Below are 26,053 nucleotides of genomic sequence, written 5' to 3' on the forward strand. Positions count from 1 at the left end.
AAGCTGTTTCTCACAATGTTTTATATCATCCATCTCTCCCCATTACTTGTAATCAAGAAAGATTTTATGATGATAAATATTTTGAGTAATTACCAATAGTGTCCACTGCCTTTAAGTCTAGGATATTGTGGGGGCTGTTACTGGGATCAAAATTTTAGAAGGTATGTTGGAAAGACGGCATTCCCACCTTTTGATAACCTCTACAGTTTTAGATTTCAAGGAGCTTTCGGGAACTGTATCCTCAGCAGGACTTCTTTTTATCTGATCAAAAAAAGTCTGAATTCAGATAGACGTCTGGAATTTGTCATCCCAGAGATAAACGTGCGAGTATACATCGGAGGAGGTTTCTGCGAGGGGCATTCTCATAGAGTTAGAATAGATTTTCAGCGTCTAGTTTACTTTCATTTGCAGTTTTGAAGTTATCTTTTTGTGGTTTTGAATTCTTCATTCTAATATCATTTCGGTTTGGAACTCTTTATATCTTTTATTTGGTTATCTTTTTAGGGTTTTGATATCTTTCACTTGAGGTTTTTAACTCTTTATTAAAAAAGTATCTTAGTTGCAGTTTTAAATTCTTAATTTTATTAATTATTTGTGGTTTTGAACTCCTTTATGTTGACTAATATTTGCGATTTAAAACTATTAATTTAATTTATTTTGCAGTTTTGTAACTCTTCATCTTAGCTATTTTTTTGCACTTTCTAACTGTTCATTTTATGTGATTTGCAGTGTTGAAATCTCTATCTTAATATGTTTTTGCATTTCTTTCATCTTATTAGCTCAGCACAAATATGCTTACCAGAATAAGGCTACCAGCCAAAAATACCATGTAATAATTGTGACTGGCATCCTGCTGAAGTATGCTTATAGAGAAATGTTTAAAACAATATTGTCTGCTTAAGCAGCTCTATGAAATTGACAATTCCCTAATTTGAGAAGTCCCTTATTTATCAGTCCCTTATTTGACGGTACCTTATTTGACTGTTCCCTTATTTGACAATTCCCTAATTTCACAATTCCCTCATTTGAGGGTTCCTTTATTTGACATTTCCCTCATTTGACAGTTCCCTCATTTGAAGGTTCCCTAATTTTAAAGTTAATGAGTTAATAGTGTGATTAGCTGCAGGCTAAACTTCCATGCATGATTGTTTTGGATGATGCCTGCATGCACACAACATGCCTAGGTGCAGCAGCAGTTCAAGTGGTCCATGGCAAGGCAATGAATTTGTCCAACCAACTTTTTGTGGTAGTTGAGATTTTTAAATGGGTTTCCAGTTTCAAGAAATAAGGTTTGAGGGGAAAACATAATAACTTCCAATGTTTCTATGAACCCAGAATGTTTTTGAGTAGTTTGTGTTTCTTAGAAACCAGACGAGCTTTGAGGTATGAGCAATTTGTTCAGACACCAGACAAGTTTTGCAGTGTTTGAGGTTCTCAAATGAGTTTTGAGAAAAGAAAACACAAATTCTACATTTCCAAGAGGCAAAACAAGTTTTGAACTTCTTGTATTTTATTCTTTTTTTGCCTCAGATACCATACAAGTTTTTGGGGGTATTTGAGCTACAAGAAAGTTTTAATTAGTCAGAGCTCGAGAACGCCTTGAAGAATTTGTCTATATGCCTAGATGAGCTCCGAGGTATTAGTAACTTTTGCTTGTGTTCGCCATTATTGCCCATGGACCACTTCTTGTTCCTCCAAAACAGCAAATAGGAAGATTGCCTCACAGTACCTTTACCTGATGAGCTACCCGCCACCGTCGCTGTGTTATTTGTGGGTGATCCTTCCTCCTTAATCTGTGCCGTCACCTGATTGCTAGCTTGAGTGGTGACCAATGTTCCCCCGACAACAGCTTGAGTGACGACCTGGCCGCCGATGAGCTGCGCCACGCCCGTTTGGTTGACCGCCTGACTGGCAATGACAGGACTTTGCGTTGTGATGAGTTGTTTAGGAATACCATGGCTGGTGATGAGTTGGCCGGTGGAGGTGAGCTGGCCGGTGAGGCCGTGAGCCGCAATCTGCTGGGTGGTCAGTCCGGCCACGGCTATGGGATCCCCCGTGGTGGTCATTGTGACTGCAGTGGGTACCCGTTGTGTGGTGGTCAGGGCTTGTGAGGTGGTGGTTTGACCGAGATGACCTACTTGGGGTTGGGGTGGGGTACTGACCATCGTTGCCAGGCCGGCTGCAGCTAGGGCTCTGGCCGAGGAATTGAGACCTAACAAAATAACATAACTTCACGAGTTATTATCTCCACAACTAATACATGAAGCACCTTGACAACATTGATCATTATCAAATATTATAACACACCTCGTGCTTGTTCTGTATTCTGGTTGGCTGAAAAACTGTCACGTGGGATGAACTAATAATAGTCTAGTGATCGCGCGTGCGTGTTTTGCGGGAACTAGTACCTGAACGGGCACTAGTCTTTGAAAATAGTGCCGGGTTACAGCGCCCTCTCTTGACTTGAACCGTGAACAACAACTACAAAACTTCCTTTCTTTTTTCCAGATTTCTGTTCTTATTTGACATTTAAGACCGAGCTGTGTTATAAAACACAAATTGACTGCTGAAACCAGAGCCAAAGCCCAAGCCTAAGTTTGAGAAAGGGTCCTGGATTCCAACCAAACATACCACGTCTCAAACCTCACCTTGAGTGGAAGTTGATGTGTAGCCACCGCTAGGAGGCGTAACCGATAAGACCTGCCCGGTTGCGTTCATTAACATCTGGGGCAGCGGTAACTGGCCCAGCCCCGTCTGGCTTGCCAGAACGGACATGGACGGGAGGGGCGTAGTCGCTGCTGTTGATGATGGTGAACTTGTTGTGTACTGCTTGTTCAGTGCTGACACTGAAGTAGTTAGACCTGTTGAGAAATTTTGAAAAAAGATCAGATTTGAGCAAAAGTTGTAGCCTATTAACCCAATGATTTTACTAGGCTTATTTCAATTGCTGCAACTGAAATAAGCAACAGTGACTTTGGTTTTCATATGTTTTTTTTCCTCAACTTTGACAGTATTTTAAACAGTATTTACCTGGAGTAATGGTTCAGGTATGAACTCTATACTAAAGAAATAGGTTTCACTCTTGCAAACTGCTTAACAACCAAAATGACATAACGTATATGCAACAAAATTGTTAATGGCATGATGTTTTGACCCCAGCAGAGTCTTTCCTATAGGCTAAATGATAACACAACACAACTGGGTATATTTGGTTTGCGGTAACACCGTGTGTGTATCTACTTGCCAGGTAGAGTTGTTCTTAGGGAACTGTCTTGCTTTATTCTACTGCCGCGGAGTAGACAACCAGGGGTTCGGGAGACTTCTCAGTTCTGAAAAGAACTGTCCTGCTTTTTAACTATTACCAGGGCGGATGGTATAGAAAATAGACTGGACTACTACTTTAGCTTATAGGATCGTAATTAACTGTACTGACGCGGAGTCAGTTCTGAATTGGTCTCAACGTTTCGACTAGCTTGCTCTAGTCATCGTCAGGAGAATAAAGCAAGACAGTTCCCTATGAACAACTCTACATGGTAAGTAGATACACACATGGTGTTACCACAAACCAAATATACATTGATACCTCACCATGCAATGCCTCAAATCCTATACAACACAACTGCTTCACTGATCCATTCACCAGTGTACCAGGGCCCAATTTCATAGAGCTGCTAGGCAAACAAATTTGCTTAGCATGAAATTTCTTCCTTGATAAAAACACGATTACCAACCAAATTTCCATTTCTTGCATATTGCTCGTTTAATAGTGGTATTTAGCTGTTGTTTGCTTATCATGAAAATCTTGCGGAAATTTGGTTGGTAATCCTGTTTTTATCAAGGAAGAAATTTCATGCTAAGCAAATTATATGTGTTGTGCTATGTTGTCATTAAACCTTTGAGAGGGTTGAGAAGGCCGAAACATCCGGCCTCTAATGTAACTTTATAGTGAGTGAGCTTCCAGATTGAATCTAAATGTTTTTGATAGACTTTAACATACCTGGATTTCGTCTTTAAAGGCAGGGGACACTATTGGTAATTCATTGTCAAAGACTAGCCTTCACAGTTGGTGTATCTCAACATATGCATAAAATAACAAACCTGTGGAAATTTGAGCTCAATCGGTCATCGAACTTGCGAGATAATAATGAAAGGAAAAAAACACCCTTGTCACACGAATGGTTTAGATGGTTGATTTTGAGACCTCAAGAGGGAGCTGTTTCTCACAATGTTTTATACCATCAACCTCTCCCCATTACTCATCACCAAGAAAGGTGTTATGCTAATAATTAATTTGAGTAATTACCAATGGTGTCCACTGCCTTTAAAAGGGCAAGGCCATTTTCATTTTGCAAAGGGCACTTCCATTGGAAAATCTTAAAGTCAACTTTTGAAGGGGCACCAAGGCCAAGACCAGGGGGCAATGGAGGCCATGACCTGCGTGTAATTCTAGGCCTGCTTTAAAACCACAGCCATTTATTTCTCTCTCACCCGAAAGTGCCGATGTACAGCCAGTGGAATTGGCCCCGGTGGAGTTTGCCATCGTGGGCATGACCCCACCGATGTTGGCCGCCAGGAGCTGACCGCCCGTCGTTGGGATGAGGAACTGGATACCGCCGGAGCTCTGCGCGAGACTGACGGGGATTGTTAGGATTTGTTGCTGGCCAGCCGCGTTGGTGATCGGCAGCGTTAAGACCTGTTGTTGTCCCGTTGCATTGTTGGACGGGATAGTAAAGATCTGTTGGGCTCCGGAAAGCTAGGGAAAACGACGAATTAAACAAATATGACATACAGTTTTGTCTTCTTACTATCTGCAGAACCAAACTAGAAAAATATCAAAATAATTTTAACTTTCAAATGTAAACCCAGATGAATGGTGTATGCATATTTAAAATACACGTCATTCATCGCAGGATGGCTTTTTTAAGGGGATATAAATACCAAGCTGGTAACAGCCAATCTCTCTCATACAAACACAGGTTTAACATCTATTTGATTATGAGTTGCACAAATCAAGAAATTGTTTTTTCAATAAATAGATGACAATACTTATTCTAGTGATTGTGAAATCAGCAGTTAGCTTGGTACATGTAGGATTCAAACCCACAACCTTGTGATTGCAAGTCCTGCAGTCTAACCACTAGACCACTGGCTTTCTAATTTGTAGGTTTGGTTTTCTGCTGCAACAACAGTTCTCTGTATATGTCTCTTAGGAAACCAAGATTTTCAAAGGTAAACAAAATGTTGACCATTTAAGAAAAAATTAGAACAACAATGGCGCAAAGAATGATTGACCTACGGACATGATGGCAAATAGACACCTTGCATAAAACACCACAAGCTCAAACAGCGCCCTCATGAGGTCAAAGTAAGACCTACATGTACTACTGGCTGATGGATGTGAGTGCTGCTTAGACACAAAGGCATTTCCATTGCTTTAAACAGCCAATAAAGGATGATCTCAAATATATAGATATTACAGTTTTCTAATAGCTGCAGTCCATAGGAAACATAACAAAAATATAACGAGTCTCTTACCTCACGTTAAATTATGGTAAAAATGGGTTTTCAACAAACATGCGCGACAAAGGAATTGTGACGCCAGTGGCTGCTATTTGATGTGGAAAATAGCGCCCTCAGTTTGTCAAAGCTGGAGAACTGTGTTCAAACTCAATTAGGGGAAAATTGCACTGGCGTCAAGGGGTCATTATAATAGACAAGCTGTTTTTGACTCTCGGCTAAAAAAGCCACGCGGCCGGGTGCATTTTTGACTCAAGTTATTTATTACTACATGCAAATTTTGAGAGTAAAATGGTAATTTTGCTCACCTGATTGGTCAAGATGGGTTGTTGTGATTGCAATGCCTGTATGGGCGGTGACAGTACGAGTGGTTGAGTCGCTGCTGAGTTGCCCAACGATGCAGGGATGGTCATCCCAAGACCTTTAATTTGAAAGAAAATTAAGGCACAATGATCATGATTGTACTTCTGGGCCAAATTTCATAAAGCCTTTATACACAAAAACTTGCTAATCACAGAAAAGTATTGCTTAACAGAAACAGATTACCAGGCAAAATTACATTAAGTTTACACTGTTGTGACTGGTGCCCTACACGGTTTTTGCCTGGTAAATAAATTTGTCAAGCAGTATTTTCTGTTTAACCGTTTTATGAAATTGGGCCTTTGTCCAGGAAAACTTTTAATCGACAATGAGCTGTGGTTTAGTCTACACTTCCTTGAAGTTCAAGCCCTTCAAAGTTGGTTAAAAGAAACCGGTGTTAAAATGTGCATGACTATTTCATCAAAAAAAGTACCAGGTCCAATTTCATGGAGCTACTTTTAGCGGAACCTGATGCTTAACAAATTTCTGCTTAGCAAAATTGAACAGGATACCAGTTACAAATTGTGCATATGACATGGCATTTTGGCTAGTAGGTTAACCTTTTTCCGGTAGGCACTGTTTATGCTTCGTTAATTTTTGCCCTTAAGCATCTCAATGAAAAATGGGCAAAGGGTTAATACCCACCACCCCTCCCCCCCACCCCCGCCCCACACCCCCAAAAAGAAAGAAAAAGAACCTGAAACAGCGCTCTGTTATGTTATGACTTTTTAAGAAAAACCAATGCAATTACTAACCCTTAAGTCCGGATGGGAAAGCCTGTTTGGTCGGGCTGATCACCATGCCACTCCGCACAGCTTGCCCACCGGTGGCGCTGTGCATAGCGAGCAGGAGCTGATCGGACGCGCTCTGTGGTTTCACGTTAGACGCAGCTTTTAACGTCATTTGTCCGGATACCATTGGATCCTATAAATAAAAAAAACAGAAAATAAAATAATAATCTTAAAATATTGATAAAATTAAACAATAGCCGAGTGGTCTAATGCATCGGACTTGAGATCTGGGGTGGATTTCACAAAGAGTTAGGACTAGTCTTATCTCGAGTTAGGACCGGTTACTCGTCCTAACTTAGGACTATCCATGCAATGTGTATATCTCCTTGGACTAGTCCTAAGTTAGGACTAGTCCTAACTCTTTGTGAAATCGACCCCTGGTAGGTAAGTCAATGGGGTTTGGGTTCAAAACCAAGTCATGACACTTATATACTTGAGCAAGACACTTAATTTTAAATATCATAGCTCTTCAACCCGTAAATGGGTGCCTGTAAGGGCAGTGATGGTCCTTACGATTGATTTATCTCGATGCGCTACTGTACATACTTAATGGCAGGATTGGTTCCTAGAAGAAAATATTGTTTGCAGGATTTTAATCTGAAACAATGTTTGTTGATAATTTTAGCTGGTACTTGCACCACGTACGTGTATGTGTGACACTTCAAGCCAAAACTCCAGACTGGCTCTATTTGCTCATCAAATAGACAAGGATAAGATCTCTTTTTAATAACAACTAATTCAATGACCTATAAAAGGGAAGTATTTCTCAACATTAATACTATTTGGTTTTACCGTTTTAACACTAATGTGTGTAAGCACTGTATACTCAGTACTTTCCCCAAGATATCACAGGCATACTCAAGCTGGATTCGAACCAACAACCTTTGCCAATCAAATGCAGATGTCCGATCAAATACTATTGATCAAGATTGCCCGGTAACTAGAGGCAGTTCGAATCCTATATTTTAGAATAGGGTGCCGCAATGATTTTATTTTTTAAAACGTATAGAATGTTTAAGACATCCCATCACTCTATTTTCATAATTAACATTTCCAACCTCCTCGCTTTTACTGTACTTATTTGCTCCTCAAATACATGTAGACAAGATCAAGAGCTCATTCAAATAACACAAAATTCAAGGGCCTATAAAGGCGGGTATTTCTAGACAATGTTTATGACGTCACATCACTGACATCACCGCTGACATTTCCAACCTCTTCACTTTTAACGCTGTTTTACTTTTTTCCATGATGCGCCTGATTTTTGCATGGGGGTATTACATGTTTGTACAGGTGATCCCTGCATGATATAAAGAATTCCTTCATAGTGATCAAAATTGTACCCAGATATTTCTACAAAATAATACTTAAAAATTCAATTGTATACCTTTTGCTCAAAATTTTTAGTGATTATACTTTCAGAAAATATCTTTATAGGGAACAGATACCTTTGGTTTTAGGAACCGTTCGATTGGCTCTAAAAATCCTACATACATGTAAATGTAGATCTATACAATAAAACCATAGAGTTATATATAAGAACTAGAGGGCACACTGGTGATGCTGCTTGCAAAAACGCGACGAGACCGCAAGATGACAAGCGCGCCATTCTGTACACGCGTTGAATATGAAATACACGTTTGAGGTTTTTTTATTGAACGCTCACGCGATGCTGTTTGTTCAACTTACAAAATGGCCGCACAAACACACGCTGTGAGATGGCCGTTTTGTCAACTTAGAAAATGGCCGCCTGCGCGCATGCCGGGGCGCGTACATAGGCCAGTGCGCCCTCTAGTTCTTATATATAACTCTATGAATAAAACTGACTTGTGCAATTTTCATTGCAAAAGGTGGTACTGTTTTTCAGATATCGCCAAAAGGAAGAATAATCCGTAATTGGAATACACAATCTGAGGAACGTCTTTGATGGTAACGTTACTCATAGTATTGAAATTTGTTGGGATAAAAACCAATACATTTTCCATAAAAACATTACTTGGAAGTGAAAAGATTCACCAAGTGCTCTATATTATTGAAAACTGCTGTACTTCTAACCAAATAAATGTTTATTAAGCTTGGGCGATGTCAATTTATTTTATTCACGATATATTGCCGACAATATATTGCGATATTCGATATAATAGCGATTAATTAAATTTGACATCATCTGTCTTCAAACTCCCAGTGAAAGTTGTAGAAGAGACAGTCATAGCATAAGAGAGGTGTTCTAATGACCTATTCTTCTGGTTTTACTCCAAACCTATGGGGTGCAAGATGTCTCAGTCAGGAAATACCTCGCGATATTGCGTTTCTTATTTGATATCGCGATATATTGCGATTTATCGATTAAAACCAAATCGATCCGATATCGAAATCGTTTCCAAATTAGTATCGCGATATTCGATAATATCGTGATATTGCCCAAGCTTAATGTTTATTGCAATTCATTTTATGAGTGATTGCCAAATAAAGTCCCTTTAAAAGAGGTGTCTCAAAAACTTTAGAATAAGTTTCAAAAGATCTATTGGTTCAAAACAATTACCCCAGTGAGTTAAGAGCCAGTGAAGCTGTGCCATTAAACAAACATACTCCTATGAAATTGTAATCTGACTTTGCTACTAACCTGTGAGCCAGTAATGACATTGGCCACACTCACAGAGGTTGGAGAGGCAGTTATCGTAACAGACGGCTCCATTTTGCCATTGCCAACAATGTGCTGGTTGGCTGAATCTCCATCCATGATCATGGGGTCCAGCACTGTGATTGGTCACCGCGCTCTGAAACTCCTCCCTTGGAAACCACTCCTGTAGACGATTGGAAGAGAATAACAAATTTGCATAATTATGCGAGAAACAGAGATGTCCCTTGCTTGTTCATTAAGTAAATGTGAATATTCAAACTTTGAAAAGAGTTAATTTAGCTACAGATTGTTATCCCTGTCAAAGAACACTCCCTTTTTTTTTTCTTTTTTTTTTACACAAATTTGTAAACAAACAACGGTTTTATACAAGATTTTGAGATATTAATATTTATGTAATCCTAATGTAAATTTCTCCTATAACCTGTGATATCTTGCCTGCCGGGAAATGCCCTGGAATGTATTTAAGGTCACTCTGTCTGTACAAAGGGTGGCATCATGGGCCTAAATTCATTTCAGAAAGCATAAAAACATGCTAAACACAGAAATATCTTGCTAAGCATAATCAGGGTACCAGGCAATATTCGCCCAAGCCAACTTCTTGTGACTGGTGCCCCACCAGATCTTTACTAAATATGCTTTAGAAGAATATTGTGCTGCTGAACAGTTTTATGAAATTTGGCTGGGTCTTTTGTACATGTATACCAGAGTAATCAGTTGTACATAGAATGCATTACTGTACATGGAAAGCATTTTTCTTCCCCAACTCCCCTTGAATTTTCCATCCTCTGAAACAACATACACTGTATCCCCACAACTCCCCCGGCACACTGCCACCAAACAAGACAAGTACACTGTCCCCGTCATAGAACCCAAGACAGCCAATACTGCAATTTCAGGCCATTTCCTTCACCCTCCAACCACAAAACAATAAAATATCCGCACACAAAACAAGATAAGGAAAGGAAGATGGGAGGGGAAAAAAAGTCTGTAACCCAGCCCAGGGCAATCTCTACTATTGATTATTCAGCGCTGGTTCGGATTACTAACTCTCAAACCGTACCGTTTGGTTGTCAGTCATTCGGGGCGTATTTCTTTATCCATCTTCTTTTTCTTTTTTTTTATCTCCCTTTCTCTCTCTCCCTTCACCAGGGACTACGACCAGATTGAAAGGCTACATGTAATGGCTTCCCAATATGGTGAAGGTGTGAGCAACAGAATCTGCGCAGTGCTCTGAATCCATCAAAATCAGAGAAAGCCAAGGATGGATTTTAGAAGATTTGTGATACAAGTGTTGTCAATGTATTAGGTGCGTACATTGTAGGGGGTTTGAGCATCTTTCTGTTTCTGTTTACCAAATTGGAAAAAAAATCCATTTTGTAAAAAAAAAAAAAATGAGTACGAGTATATCACATGTATACATGTAGATCCCACTCCTTTTTTAATTTTTTCAAAACATGTACGGACAGCAAACATCCATACGCAATTCTGAGTGATTGCATAATGGTATAATGTTACCAGGCTTAGTCAATCTGGAGGCTGCTACCATCAGCTTGCCAAGAAACATGCGATTACAAGATAATATTCAAATTATAAGTAAGTCGTAAGTGGGTTGTTTTGCCTCCTCGTTCCTTGCCTTGGTGCCCCTTGAAATGTTCCAGAACGAAATGTCAGCTCTCTTGTAGAATAACCCCTTTATCTACATCAATGAAGAACTATCAAGCTATTGCCCCTACAAGAGCGAGGTGTCAGACCTCCAACACAGTCGTCTTCTTTCCAGACTTCAAAGCTCACATCCAAAGCTCCCCAATAGTCAACAAGAAATCTCGTTCCATAATTGATATTCAATCTGATTATTAGTCCCCAAAGATCTTAAGAAACCTGTGCCTAAGCCTCCCGTGACTCACAGCTTCGGTGAGAACCGCCGACCGCAAAGAAGAAGAAAATAAAAATCGTTATACATAATTGACAAGCGATCCTGGCGGCTGCCCCGTGCTGGCGCGGCACACACACACACACACACCCTACTAACCTCTCCATAGAACCAAGAATGAATCTAACAGCATTGATATAAATAATTGACATGCGATTCTGGTGTAAGTCGGGAAAACCACTGCGCTCCAGAAGGGACGAAGAATATTCTACCTGGCATAATTGGCGTTTTCACAAAAGACCGATCAAGTTCTCTTGCCCGTCTAGTAGCGTCTACCACCGCCCCCCCCTTTCCCTTGTGACAAGAACGACAACGGCGATTTTCATGATCGTTGCTTGTAGGATACAGGTGGGAAATTAACACTCGAAAGCCCTCAAGGGTTGTACTTTACCGGGAATACCGGGCTATCGTTCCTGCGTCCGCTAACCAATCTAATATACAGAACATGCGTGGTGGGGGGAGAAATGTCAGACCATAGTCAACCTGTACTAATTTTTGTAGTCAATGGTTTACTGCTTGCTAGTGTTGAAATGTAAATTACTCCCTATTTACAAAATTGTACATTCCCTAAGATATTTACATTGTAAAGCGCATGTAACCTCTGTTTACAAGATAAACAGTGCCATAGTAGATTCCAGGGCATTTCTGGCAGGCAAGTTACTACATGTACATGGGAATGGTAGTCCCATGGGAAATTTGTACGTTTTCTGTGGCTCTTCTGTTAACTTGTGATGGTATATCATGGCCTATAGTATAGGCTCTGGCTGGAGCATTATAAATGGCTTTATCTTAATGATTTTTGTATAAAACAAAAGTGTGTGGGTGGGGAGGTAATGCCTAAATTGCGCGTATCACCAAATTCGCGTATATCACCAAAATATCGCGCGTATCAGCCCAATACGCTAACTTGTACATGAAGAAACCCTACTTATATTCTTCAAAAAGTTATACTCTAATGTTTTCAAATCATGCTGATATGATGCAGAAAGTCTGAAAACCCTTTTAATTTTTTTATACGGTCACGACAAAAATCTCTAGACTAATGGTACCTGTACATGTAGGGTCATACATGTAGATTGGCAGGTACTCCAAAAATGTATGGCCATAAAAACTTGAAGAGAAGCACTGCAGCTGCTGATTCAAGATTTCCTTAAAAGCCATTGGACCCTTTCGGTAAACAGTTTTGTCCAAGGCCCACACTTCGTGTATCACAACTTCTATATAAAATAACAAACCTGTGAAAATTTAGTCATCAGAGTCGGGAGAAAACAACGGGAAAACCCACCATTGTATCCGCACGTTTCGCCGTGCTCAAAAAGTAAAGCATTTCATGAAATAATATTTCAAGAGAAGTTTTTCACCACTTCCTTCTGTAAACCCTGTAAGTTATTTGTAAATCTGTGAACTTTTATTTTTTTTCTGTACCAAAAGGGTCCAATGGCTTTAAAGGAGAAAACAACGGGAAAACCCACCATTGTATCCGCACGTTTCGCCGTGCTAAAAAAGTAAAGCATTTCATAGAATAATATTTCAAGAGAAGTTTTTCACCACTTCCTTCTGTAAACCCTGTAAGTTGTTTGTAAATCTGTGAACTTTTATTTTTTTTTCTGTACCGAAAGGGTCCAATGGCTTTAAAGTAATAAAGGATCATTTTTCACCCCAAAACACTTGAATCTAATAACCATTTCCTGCATCAATCGTTTCTAAGACCTCCGAGTGTTGGTGTCCACTCGCATATGCTGCATCCAGAGGGATGTGGGTGGCCCATTTTCAGAGCTGCTAAGCACACAAATTTGCTTAGCATGAAATTTTTGCCTTTATAAAAGCAGGATTACCAACTAAATTTCCACGTGATTTTCAGGATAAGCAAACAACAGCTGAATACATGTAACAAGCAATATGTAACAAATAGAAATTTGGTTGGTAGTCCTGTTTTTATCAATGATGAAATTCTACGCTAAGCAAATTGTTGTGCTAAGCACCTCTATGAAATTGGGCCCAGATGTTCTTGTGAAAATCTGTGACAGTTTTGTTGCTGTTTTCTCATCAAGTAAACACCGTAATCAGCAGAAACTTTCACATGTGACTTTATTGTGACTTTATAATTTGCCAATAATCAGAATTAGGTTGGGAAAAACCAATCCATGACAATCCAGGACCCTACCTTTAACTGAGATCTCTACACTCTTTTCACTTTTGTACATACATGTATGTATATGATCTCACTCCTGGTGTGTTTTATTGAAAACTTTCGAATTCGAACAAAGGACTTTTCAAAAAGCCAACCACATTACTACAGCAACCTAAAAATTATTATCAACCATCCATCCACAAAAAAAAAAACATCATCTTTGAGAATAATTAATTCCATACCACCCACACAACCTTTTATGCTGCTCGTTGTTTCAACAAAAGTCACTACCAACAAAACATGACCAGTTATTCATTTCAGAGTAATTTATAACCGCACAACAGCCAGCCTGCGCCCGACAAAGCTTTTAACTGTCCCTCGTATCCAGGCAATACGACCATTTTGGAATTTTTTTAGGACCCATCCATCAAAGAGCACTTAATTTTGGTGTGACAGCCACCAACATGTTTTATACTGAAATGTACGCCGTTACCATCAACCTTTACAAAGACACAGACTGAGTAAACAATACATCGCAACGCTGACTCACAAAAACACAATAACTTAAAGGGTTAGGTACAATACATGTACCCCCTTCGTCTTTGGCTATTTAATCCTGGGGCCATTCATATGCAGTAAGCAGATTTGACTTATAGCGGTAAGCAGATTTTACTTATAGCGGTTAGCAGATTTTTCTGATTATTTTATCAGAGAAAAATTTCTTAAAGCGAAAGCGTATTTTACAGGTAAGCGAGAAAATGGGGTGGCTTGCTTCGCTCACAGGAAGACCTGAAACTCCCCATTTTTTTTTTAGAGGGCAGGTCACTTTCAATTCATTTTACTTCCCGTTTAAAAATCTTAATATCTATGGTAATTCTTTTAAGGGGCACCAATGTCCAGACCAGAGCAATAGAAACCAACAATAGAAGTACCCCGTAACTGGCATAAAGATGTGTGCAAAACAAAAATTGGCAAAAACAACAAAATTGGTTTAAAAACAACAAAATGGAAGATGAAAACCATATTACCCCTCATAAAGAGAAAGGGAAAAAATCCACACAAAAAGACCAAAAATATTAAGAATATAAGACAGAACTTCTCAGCCGACACATGTTTCAAAGATTAATATAGTAAATGAGTTACTCAAACAAATATCCCCTCCCATTCATTCCAGACCTCCACCACCAGCACAATGGATCAGTCCAATTAATTTATTGGCCAGTCAAGCAGCAGCTGATTATCATAATTTATGCGAGCAGCAAAAAGGCTGCTACACGGGCGCATACATAATTAAGCTCTATGCCCCTGGCAAGGGAACCTCTGACCAGCATTAATAAATAACACAGCCGTGCGCCACAAAGGCAATTTGAAGATCAAAGATTATTCCTTGTGTGTCGTCACCGCATTCATTATTTTTAAATGTGGCTGACTGAAAATTTTTAATTAGTTTTACCACCGTCTGAAAAAATAATGGGTCGTTAAGCAAACAAAAATACACCATCCTGCAAAATATCCAAATACAAAAGAAGATCCTGCATTTCGACTGCAATATGTAAATATTGAATTTAAATTATTAATTGTTAATTTATTCTTTCCCAAAATATAATACAGAGAAAAGCTGAAGGCAGAATAAATTAGCAATAAATAATTCACTACAGTATAATAAACTCCAACGCATGAATAAACCATACGCGAGCAGATCTGAAAATATTGCTTCATAATTCCACGAGCGTGAACTAATCCAACAGGTAACGCGGGAGAAAAAAATCATCAGTGGGGAGAGTGGGAAACATACTATGAATATGAATTTGAACCATGGAATAAATGACAAAATGCTGGTGAGGAGTGACCTCTCGTGAGTAAAATCTGATTAGCATAATACTACTAAGGACTGTTGAATCCTAGACAACACCCACTTGATCAAAGCCTGTAAGCAGATATTGTTCTGCTTACTTACAAAAACAGCCTTTGTATTTGCACGCACATGTAGATCTGCTAACCACAACTAGGGAAACTGCCTATATTTTTTGGGTGATGCTAGTGGTAGCATGGAGGTAAAAAAAGTGAAGATTTACATTTAGTAATCACCCTTAGATTTAAGGGCAATGAAAACTTACTTGGTTAGAAGTTCATCAGCTTCCTATAGAATAAAACATGTTTTATGATCCTAAGTAATGTGGTCATGAACAAATCCATTGATCAGTTTTTAAACCCAAAGATTGAATCTAAGAAATGTTTCTGCCAGATTGATTTCTCAGATTGTGTATTCCAATTAAGCGGCAAACAACTATTCACAAATATGAACAATACAACTTTTGAGTTTCAAATCAAAACATTGATTTAACAAAAAAAATGTATCAATCAATATTGTTTTAATTATTGTCCTGCCACAACTGCTACTCATGCCAATCCAGCTTCCTGATCAATTTCAATAAACCGTAACGTTCATCTCAACATTGGTTTTCCTTTGTATTTACGTATTTACTTATTCTTTCCCTGCCCCCCCCCCCCCCCCCTAGTTTGTTTAACCAGATGTGGGTAGGTACATGTAGGTCTACGGACCACAGTAATTACTTAGCCTTTGTTTCTCCTAGCCCATCTGGAAGTATTTATATATTGTCTTGTATCGTTGAATCGGCTGGATAAATTATAAAATGGTCTAAAACAAATTTCTTAAAAAGTATACTATTTCTTGAGAGCTGAGGCCCAGTAAACAAGACTATTTTGATTGGGTGGCTGCCTACAGATGGACTCAGCTGTCAGGTGAGAGCAGACATGGGCTTGATTATCTTTGGCTGTCATTGCTGGATTGCCATGGCACGTACATGATGTGTAGTCTACCCTCCTTGCCACACAGTGCCTTTGCAATGGTGCACAGACACACACTGTGGACTGTTTCCCACTACTACTAGGACTCTGATGCCCAAGATAACACACATACAACCCGCTGCTCAAATGGAAAATACGACAAGTACATCTTGGGTTTTTTTTTTTTTTTGAAGAGAAAATGAATTACCATACACCGATTTTCAATCATCACAAAACCAACTTTTGAAAATGAAAATAATAAACAGTTACTTGTTTTAGTAAAAAATTGTGAAAAAAAAACAAAAAAAAAAGATTTCATATATTTGCAGGGGGAACATTTTATCAAGTACAAGGGCTGACCATGGAGGTAGGGCTGACCTACATGTACAGACACATAGACCTAACTATTGTGTTGGCTTTATTAGACTTTTCAGGCTGTTAAAGGAACATTACAGAATCGGTTTGCTAACCGAGACAGCTGCTGGCAGTGTAAGCACTTTATGTAATCCACCATATACATAAACTGACAAACCTGTAGAAATTTGAGATCAATCGGCCATCTGGGTCACGAGAGAATAACAAAAAACTGATTACAAATTTTGCATTGCATCGATGCCAAAATACAAATGGATAAAACGCTCGCTGAGTGATAAACTCCAAACGCGAAGTTAGATTATATATTTCTCATGAACTATGACATTTCAGACAGAAATATTTAAGACCATGTAAGTTTAATGTGATCTGCACGATTTTGTTTTCTAACCCAATTCTGTAACGTTCCTTTAAATTTACAATCTGTCTGATTTTCTCAAGAAAGAAAGTAATAGGGACAGGAAGAAATGCCTTGATCTGTCAGGGTATTCATGTACTTTCATAGTGGGCTATTTCAATTGCGGAAACTGATTTAAAAACAATTTAAAGCAAGGTTGATTCTAGGGTATTCAAGATATCCCAACTTTGGAAATATCTCTGGACAACTGGTACTTGTACATGACCAACAAGCTATCAGGGCCCAATTTCATGGCTCTGCTTACCACCAAATTCTGCGCCTACGATCACGATCCCCCGCTTACGTGCAAGCGCCAAATTTCTGCGCTAGCCTTGTAAGCGTAGAAGAATGCCTGATGTATCGTGGAGTATGCTCGCGCAGAAGCCAAAGATAGCCGCTAACCGGTGAAACACGCTTGACGTAAGCACAGAATTCCCTGCTTCCGTAAGCGCCGATTCTGTGCTTACGGTCAGCAGAGCCATGAAATTGTTCAATCATGTAGCGAACAATTGTCTTGGGTGTTGAATTGCAAAACATTATAAATGCCTTGCAAAATAAATAACTTCATTTTTTATTTTTTTGTATTGTAAGTTCTCACTTGGGATCTAACCTCATTTCCAATTACAGCTCATCAGATTTTCCAGAACACCTTATAAAAGGTGATATATCTAGAGATCGATACGCATGTACAGCACATAGGTATTGTGCAACTAACAACGTCACCAAAACGGCCTTGTACACAATCTCTTGGGAGGTGGGGGGTGGGGGATTGGGGGAGGAGTCTACGATCACAACATTTCCTCCACTCCTTTGTGTTTAAATCTGGACAACCAAGACTTTCTAGTCTCAGGGCCGAAAGCAGGAAGTCCGTTGAAGGAGATGCAACCAGAGGAGGCTGCTATAAGAACCGTCTCTCAGTTGTGTATAGAAACCTGCGTATATGAAGCAATCACACAGGACGGAGTTAAAGCACGTACTGTGTGCTCCAACGTACATAATTCATGGTCTCATTTGACAGGTCTGACACTAGACCTCTGTTTTTCAGCTTCATAAATAATGCATTAACCACTAGCCCCCCCCCCCCCCCCCCCCAAAGAAAGAAAGAAGAAGTAAAAAGGGAAGAAGAAAATAATAACTTAATAAAAATCAAATATGAATGCATTTTTGGGAGGCTGGCCAGACAGTAACTCATGTTCAATCTCATGGCATCAGGGAGGTCCCAAGTGTCAGATTTTTATTGCATTCTGATGGTATCATAAATTGTCGCTTTTTACACATGACTATTACAATTTTTGTTTCTATTTTTAAAAACAATTGAGCATTTTGGAAATAATCTTTCATGGATGATTGGTTTTAAATTTAGGTGGATTTTTTTCCAACATTGACACAACAAGTGAGTGCCTTGCCAATGTAAAGATAACAAAATACTACTTCTTAAGACACAAGACACAAGAGACACAAGAGTGTCACTGCCGTGTGGTTGAGAGCATCGAATTCAAGTTCTGGTGCTAATTCACCGGAGTGGGGGTTCGAATCCCGGTTGTGACACTTGTGTCCTTGAGCAAGATACTTTACTATAATTGCTTCTCTTCACCCAGGGGTATAAATGGGTACCTGCGAGGGTAGAGGTTGATATTGTGAATGAAAAGCTTTTGGAGCACCACGGCAGCTCGGGGCTGTATACTCTCTAATGGGAGCTGAGAAAGATTAAAGGGATGTTTTTTGGCCCAATGACCAGGGGACTAATGTAAAGCGCATTGATACGGTTTATTGTGAAATGCGCTATATAAGAATTTGTTATTATTATTATTATTATTAAGTAATTGACTAAAATTGTGTGAGTAATTAAAATAATCAAGCTGACCAGGACCATTTAACAATTCAAAGTTTTGCATTCCCTCCATAGAAAAAATAGAAGAACAAATTGTGCACAAAATTAGGAATTGACCTGACATCAACATCTTTTGTTGTTTAAAGGCAGTGGACACTTTTGGTAATTGTCAAAGACTAGCCTTCACAGTTGGTGTATCTCAACATATGCATAAAATAACTAACCTGTGAAAAATTGAGCTCAATTGGTCATCAATGTTGCGAAATAATAATGAAAGAAAAAAACACCCTTGTCACACGAAGTTGTGTGCGTTTAGATGGTCGATTTCGAGGCCTCAAGTTCTAAATCTGAGGTCTGGAAATCAAATTCGTGGAAAATTACTTATTTCTTGAAAACTATGGCACTTCAGACACTTTTTCTACATTTGGATGATGCCAGAACAAACTACTGCTTTAAAAATCACAAATTATTGACTAAAAAAACAAGGCAAATAAAAGAATCTCACAGCATTTGCCAAATTTCAGATTCCTCCATGCATTTGTTGATAAAGAAAACCGAAGATATAATATTTACATGTAAAAGGACAATATTTCAACAGTTTTATAAAGTAGGAGTCACAATAACGCACAGTTCAAAGGTTCAATGCCTTCGTAAAAGACAATGCACAGCTGGCCATAACATTTCCAGTGAAAATTCTGAGATGCGCCTTGAACACCCAGCAGGGTGGATATGTGCGCATTACAAGTCTTATTATTATTTATTATTATTATTATTAAAAATAAAAAGTGACTCTCATTTTATTCCTTCAGGTTTTCTTCATGTGACTCTAGGGACACATTTTGTTTTGGTTTTCTCTCTTTTTAGAAAATGTACTCTCCTTCTTTGACTTCCAGATTGTTAGAGCATTTACACTTCACCAAAACACTTAAAATTCCTGGAAATTTCATCAAGATATGAACCGCACAATGTAAAACTGTAGAGTTGGGGAAAATGTGAACAATTGATCACCTGAGAGCTACCAGGGACCAATTTCATAGACCTGCTAAGCACACAAATTTGCTTAGCACGAAACTTTTGCCTTGATAAAAACAGGATTACCAACCAAATTTCCACGTGATTTTCAGGATTATAAGCAAACAACAGCTGAACACCTGTAACAAGCAATTTAAAGCGACAAATGGAAATTTTGTTGGTAATCCTGTTTTAATCAAGGAAAAATTCATGCCAATTCATGCCACAGTTCAAGCCAATTTTTGTGCTTTGCAGCTTTATTAAACTTGGCCATGATAACTGCGATCTTAGCATGGGATGTACATTTTTCAAGGTTGACTGAAACAAATTTGCCGAACCGCTCACTCCACGCTTTGAAAATAAAACCATATAATCACTGAACACAGCCATTGACTTACTATACAAATATTTCCTCTCAATCATGTGTTCTCCATGTGTACAAGAAATAACACATGCTTGGTAAATAAAACTGATGGCAAAGGGTACAAGATTACAAAGACAGCTGGTGTGCAATTTATGTGAACTCTACTGTTGTTGCCCGTCGTGGCTGAGTGGTCAAGAGCATCAAACTTAAGTTCGAATCCATGGCGTAATCAGAGTGAGGGTACGAATCCTGTTTGAGACACTTGTGTCTTTGAGCAAGACATTTCAATACAATTGCTTCTCATTACCCAGGGGTACATGTAAATGGGTATCTGCAAGGGAACATGGCCCAATTTCATGGCTCTGCTTTACGCCGAATTCTGTGCTTACGATCACCATTCCCCGCTTACCTGCAAGCGATGAATTTCTGCGCTAGCCTTGTAAGCGTAGAATGCCTAGTAACAATGGGGGTTAGATGCACAGAAACCAAAATTCGCCGCTTACCCGCTTACCCGTAAGCACAAAATTCCCTGCTTCCGTAAGCGCCGATTCTGTGCTTACGGCGGGTAAGCAGAGAGCAATGAAATTGGGTCCTAATTGTTACTGCAAATAATGTAACCCGTGCGCCCACATTCGAGACTATTACTGTATCTTAATTGATTAATGTGGCTTATAAATCAGAAGTATCTATAGATGCAAAATCCCCAATCTATGACCCTACCTGTATCACCACCCACCAAAAAAAAAGATTCTTTCACAAGTAAATATGAAGATGTTATTTTTTATTTTTATTTTTTTAATGCAAGTCGCCTGACACACAATGCCTGAAGGCCACTTCAAGGTGTGGGCTACAATTATATTTTCCAGCGGCCGTTACCACCTACTCCTAGGGCTGAAACAGGGTTACCCCTTTCACAGTCCATAAGAATGTAGGCTTGGGTATCATCAAGGTTTGGGTTATTACCATATTTTGGTAATTTTGCCCCAAATCATCACTTTAATGTTCACAGAGAAGGTTACATGCACAATACATCGATCGGATCTGATTTTGACTCACAACAAAATGTGCTAAAACACAACACTGCACTTCATCTGTGTCAAGGTGAAGAAAAGAACGGATGTGGTTGCCACGGCAACCAGCCAGCAGATGCTCTTAACCTTTTGCGGGTGAACATGTCGGTCGGGGCTCGCATCTATAATTGAACATGGTTTGGAGTACACATTTCGTTCGACCATCGTGCGTTACCGTTTATAATAGTATACATGTGCGATACAATCATGGCAGAAAGAAAGTCTTTCCCCTAAACGAACGAACAGGGTTTCAAGGGAGGCAAGAACTTGATCATCAATTTTGGAAACCATTTCATCATTTACTTTCCAACCCACTTGCACAAATAGATGTAACACAAAAACCAGGCATGATATTTCACTGTTGTAAGGATTAAAATAAGGTATTTTTTCCCTCCAAAATGAAGGATACTGAAGGACTAAAGGTTCTTGTGTATTTTATATTTTAAAATTTGTATTGTGTGCAAACCTAGGAAATTATTTTAATGCTGGCATGACGAATAAAACATTGAGTTGAACTAAATTGAAACTGAGTGAGCAAGCGTGGCATCTACAGAGTATTCTCTAACTTCCGGGACCAAGTTAGTCCCAACCATATGGAGGTTTACGTACATGTATGCGCGGTTCTGTTTCAAATACTTCTGTTCAACAAAGTTTATAGCTTATAAATACAAATTATATCATATTGTTTGGAAAATCAAATTTAGCCATGGAATACAAAATATGACAGTAAAATAAATTTAGCAACTCAACAAGGAAAACCTGCAAATAAGACTTAACCTCCCTTTTCTGGTTACTTCCTTATGACTAAACCTCCCTTTTCTTTAAACTGATGTTTAAAATATCATTGTTCCAACCTATTTAAAGCCATTGGACCCTTCCGGTACAGAAAAGAAAGAAAAAGTTCACAGATTTACAAATAACTTACAGGGTTTACAGAAGGTAATGGTGGAAGACTTATCTTGAAATATTATTCCATGAAATGCTTTACTTTTTGAGAAAACATTAAAAACAATATCAATTCTTGAGAATTACGGATGTATTTTAAACATATGTCATGACACGGCGAAACGTGGGGAAACGAGGGTGGGTTTTCCCCGTTATTTTCTCCCGACTCCGATGACCGAAATTGTCACAGGTTTGTTATTTTATATAGAAGTTGTGATACACGAAGTGTGGGCCTTGGACATTACTGTTTACCGAAAGTGTCCAATGGCTTTAATGGTTGTTCAAATTTGAACAAGTTTTCATTACCAAAGTTAGTTTTAACAAACCATTTGCATTTATAAAAAATTGAATTGTATTTATAACACACATAAAAACTTTGTACAAATAGAGTTTTTTAAAAATCAAATTCAGAGTAAAATATAGTCTTTGTTCAAGTTGTTTTCTAGTTTTCAATAAGCACAAACTTGTATATTATTGGAAATTGCTTATCACTGAGCCAGGCATTCCAATCTGATCTAAGATCAGACATGTAGGTGTAAGGTCCTGTGTAAGGTGGGAGAGGTGGCTGATGGAACATTGAGGTCACCTCTAGGCAAGGAGGTAGCAAAGGGCAACTCTATTAAGGAAATAACATGTTCAGCCCCCTCCCCCACCACCCGCCCCCTCAGTCCAACTTCTTTGGTGGTTTTTAGGGGTTTTTTCATCTCCCTTGTATTTGTTGGATGGTTGTAAATATGTCTCTGTGTATTTTGTCCCCTTATATTTTTATACCCGTTTCTGTTATGTTTTTAGAAATTTTGTGATTTTTATCGTTGATGCACCACTGGAAGGTAGTTTTCATGCTTTTAACGTGATGTTTATAATAGTTTGAAATTGAATTGTAAATTGAATCTTTTTGCTATGCCCAAACTTGTGTCACCATTTTGCTTGAATTTGGGAGGGTAGTGTCCCCCCCCTCCCCCCTCCCCCCCCCACCCCAGGCGAAAACAAACATAGATCTGCCTCTTTTTTTTTTAGAATCAAAGAAACTATGACCGCCTTACAACAGCTACTTAACCACTTAATTCAATAGTTCAGCAGGTATCGCTGAAAAGGTAAAGACATCCCCACTTATTAAAACAAATAAATGGGACTCAAAAGGCCAATTCAATTCTAGAAGTCAGTCAGCTGGACGTCACTTGAAAATAACTTGCTTTATAATCTCCTAAGAGGATTGGCGAGCGTAAGGAAGGAGACCCAACACAAAGTAGGGCACGTAAAAAGAGAATTAACCCATTAATGCTTAAATGTCACTACAGTGGCGAGCGAAGTGGCCATCGAATCCATGAAGATTGCACTAGGAACATTAAACTATTCATGGATAAAATTTCTCAAAGTTTTTTTTGTTTGTTTGTTTGTTTGTTTTTTCGCAGGAGAAATTTCCTTTTTTTCAGGCACTGGAATCCGGTGGGGCTGCCCTTGCACCATTCTAAGCATTGAGGCACAGAAACCTTGGTGGTGCAAGTCACGTTCCACGGAGGGGTTTATTGTGATAAGTATAGCATTACATGGCGGGGACGCAGCCTGAACTGTCTTACATCAGTTTGTTGACTCAATAAAAACCTCTTCTCTTCCATGAATGAGGCAAGTGTACGTGCTCCAAAAACTACCGCTGATCTTGCAGTCTGCAGTACTATCGACCAACCCCCCCCCCCCCACCACCGACACACACTCAGTCCATTTGATCACAAAGTCAAATACTGTAATTCATCTGCCTTGCATTGATTCATTTCGACCCCCTACATGTGTCGCTTTTCTGGTTCGGGCAAAGGCTTCAGTGTATGTATAGGCCTGAGATACATCATGAGGCAATGGGCTAAAATTCTGTTCAAAAATTAAATGCACGAAATGCTCATCATTAAATTTCCTTGAGCAAAAAAATGAGTTTGTTAGTATGACATTATCAATTGGCCAATTTAATATCCAGCCTATGTGTTCACTTGATGGCTGACTACATTTTTTTATTGTTCTGAAAAAAAGTTTTCATTTTGTAGTGTCAAATCTGTTTGAACAGGCCCTTCATTACAAAGAGTATGGTTGCCATGCCTGGAATTTTCAGCATGGCCTCTGTTGCCCTGGTCTTGGCCTTGGTGCCCCAGCAACCAGTTTTCCATTATAGACTTTAAGATTTTCCAATGGAAGTGCCCTTTGCAAAATGAAAATGGCCTTGCCCTCTTAAAGATGAAATTCCCCGCCTGCAACTGGGCTGTGTCTTTCTTCCATTTACAGGCATTCTCATCTTGCCAAATAGAGAAAGATTTTTTGAAAAACAATAAATCCTGAAATCAGAAAGAAAGAAAAATCCAACAAACCAAAGGACTTCTTCACTTATGATCAAATGTACTACACTATTTCCCTACAGTACACTGGCAAAACACTACATAAACGTTAAGTAGAATTGAGAGTGTAGAAGTCTAGCTCATGTGTCCACTACAGGTATTTTGTGAACTGACACATAGTGTCACACCATGCTTCAACCTCTGAATCCATCCAAGCCATGGCACTCCGCCAAAACGACCATAACAACCTTGCAGACTCCTCTACTCTACAAATATCCATCTTCCCCCCCCCCCCCCCCATTTTTGGAATACAGATGAGCCATTAGGGCATGGAGTGAAATTGGTAATTTTAGACAAGGCTACCCGGCCGGGTACCCTACGCTTAAGTGCGAACAGTGTATGCCGAGCTGCATCGGGTCTGCTATGCCCTGAAGCCATGAACAACAAAGGGATGACAGACTCCCCGTGTAGAATTCACTCTGCCCGCCCTGATTGCAACAATTCTGCTCCCACGGCCAACCAACCGACCGACCGACCAGAAGTCCTCTCCGCTGTTACATCGGTCTGCCATTATTTCCCTTCACGCAGATAACGTTTCAGGAGAAAAAAAACTTGTCGCGAGCGGAGTTGATCGTATCACAAGGGGTTCATGATTATGCACCGAGCTTGTTGGCCCAGTTTTTCTCAATAGATGCCGTCTTATTTTGACAGACGTATTGAATTTCCAATGATTTTTCTTTAGATCCTTATTTAAACTCTTAAAACTAACAATAAAATCAGCTCATTTTCTTTTATAACAACCACTGCAAATCCTCCAACATAACTTGTATGCTTTTGTTATATGTAATTGCCAATTTTCTCAATAGATGCTTTCTTATTTTGACAAAACGGATTTATTTCTGATGATTTTCTGTAGATTCTTTTTTGAAACTCTATAACTCACCCTAAAATTGTTTCTTTTCTCATTTCTTTTTTTCAAAACGACCGCAAGTCCTCAAAATTGTTTGCATATTTTAAAGTTTTACTTGAATATTTCAACAAAATGAACAAAATTTACAACTTAATTCAGATAAGTTTAATTTCAATTTAGTTTTGCAATACTATTTCTTAGAACTTTTTTTCATTTTCTTCCGGTGATTAAATTGTTGTTTAAACTGTGGCAAAATACATTGATAAGCTGTAGAGTCAACAATTTGTATTGCCATCATTATCTTTTTATTTATATTTTTATTTTATTTTTATTTATCATTTTTTGTGGTGGTTTAAAAGCAACTTTCAAACAAAATTCCTCATTCTGTGGTTCAATAAAGTTTAACAGGTTTAATTTTCATTTCAACTTTCATGTCATGGTTGAATAGAATTTCATTTTGCATTGAAGTAATTAATTTTGAACATCTGTCATTTCTCAGAAAACATAAATACTTTCGACCAACCTTCAGGCCCATGGTTTCACACACAGATCATTAAGGCCATTGCAGACCAGGGGCCGATTTCACAAAGCAATAAAGTTCATCGCAAGACCAATTTTCAGTATCACCATAGTGATTTGTATTGTGACATAACACTT

At 38.9% G+C, this 26,053-nt stretch overlaps 1 protein-coding gene across 4 annotated transcripts in view; it reads right to left on the reverse strand.

Moving 5' to 3' along the window:
- LOC139948946 (uncharacterized) overlaps positions 1–26,053 on the reverse strand; it is a 55,126-nt gene that overhangs the window by 12,302 nt on the left and 16,771 nt on the right. For 2 of the 4 annotated variants that reach the window (XM_071947322.1, XM_071947321.1), the window contains exons 2-7: positions 9,292–9,472; positions 6,633–6,801; positions 5,826–5,938; positions 4,489–4,753; positions 2,649–2,861; positions 1,736–2,212 (exon numbers count right to left, since the gene is read on the reverse strand). In XM_071947322.1, coding sequence (XP_071803423.1) covers positions 1,736–2,212; positions 2,649–2,861; positions 4,489–4,753; positions 5,826–5,938; positions 6,633–6,801; positions 9,292–9,414 — 1,360 coding nt within the window. In that variant the 5' untranslated portion in view covers positions 9,415–9,472. Of the gene's footprint in view, positions 1–1,729; positions 2,213–2,648; positions 2,862–4,488; positions 4,754–5,825; positions 5,939–6,632; positions 6,802–9,291; positions 9,473–26,053 lie in introns of all 4 variants that reach the window. The other 2 variants (XM_071947323.1, XM_071947320.1) reach the window with 1 other exon arrangement.

Source organism: Asterias amurensis, chromosome 16 (genome assembly GCF_032118995.1).
Source record: "Asterias amurensis chromosome 16, ASM3211899v1".
NCBI lineage: Eukaryota > Metazoa > Echinodermata > Asteroidea > Forcipulatida > Asteriidae > Asterias > Asterias amurensis.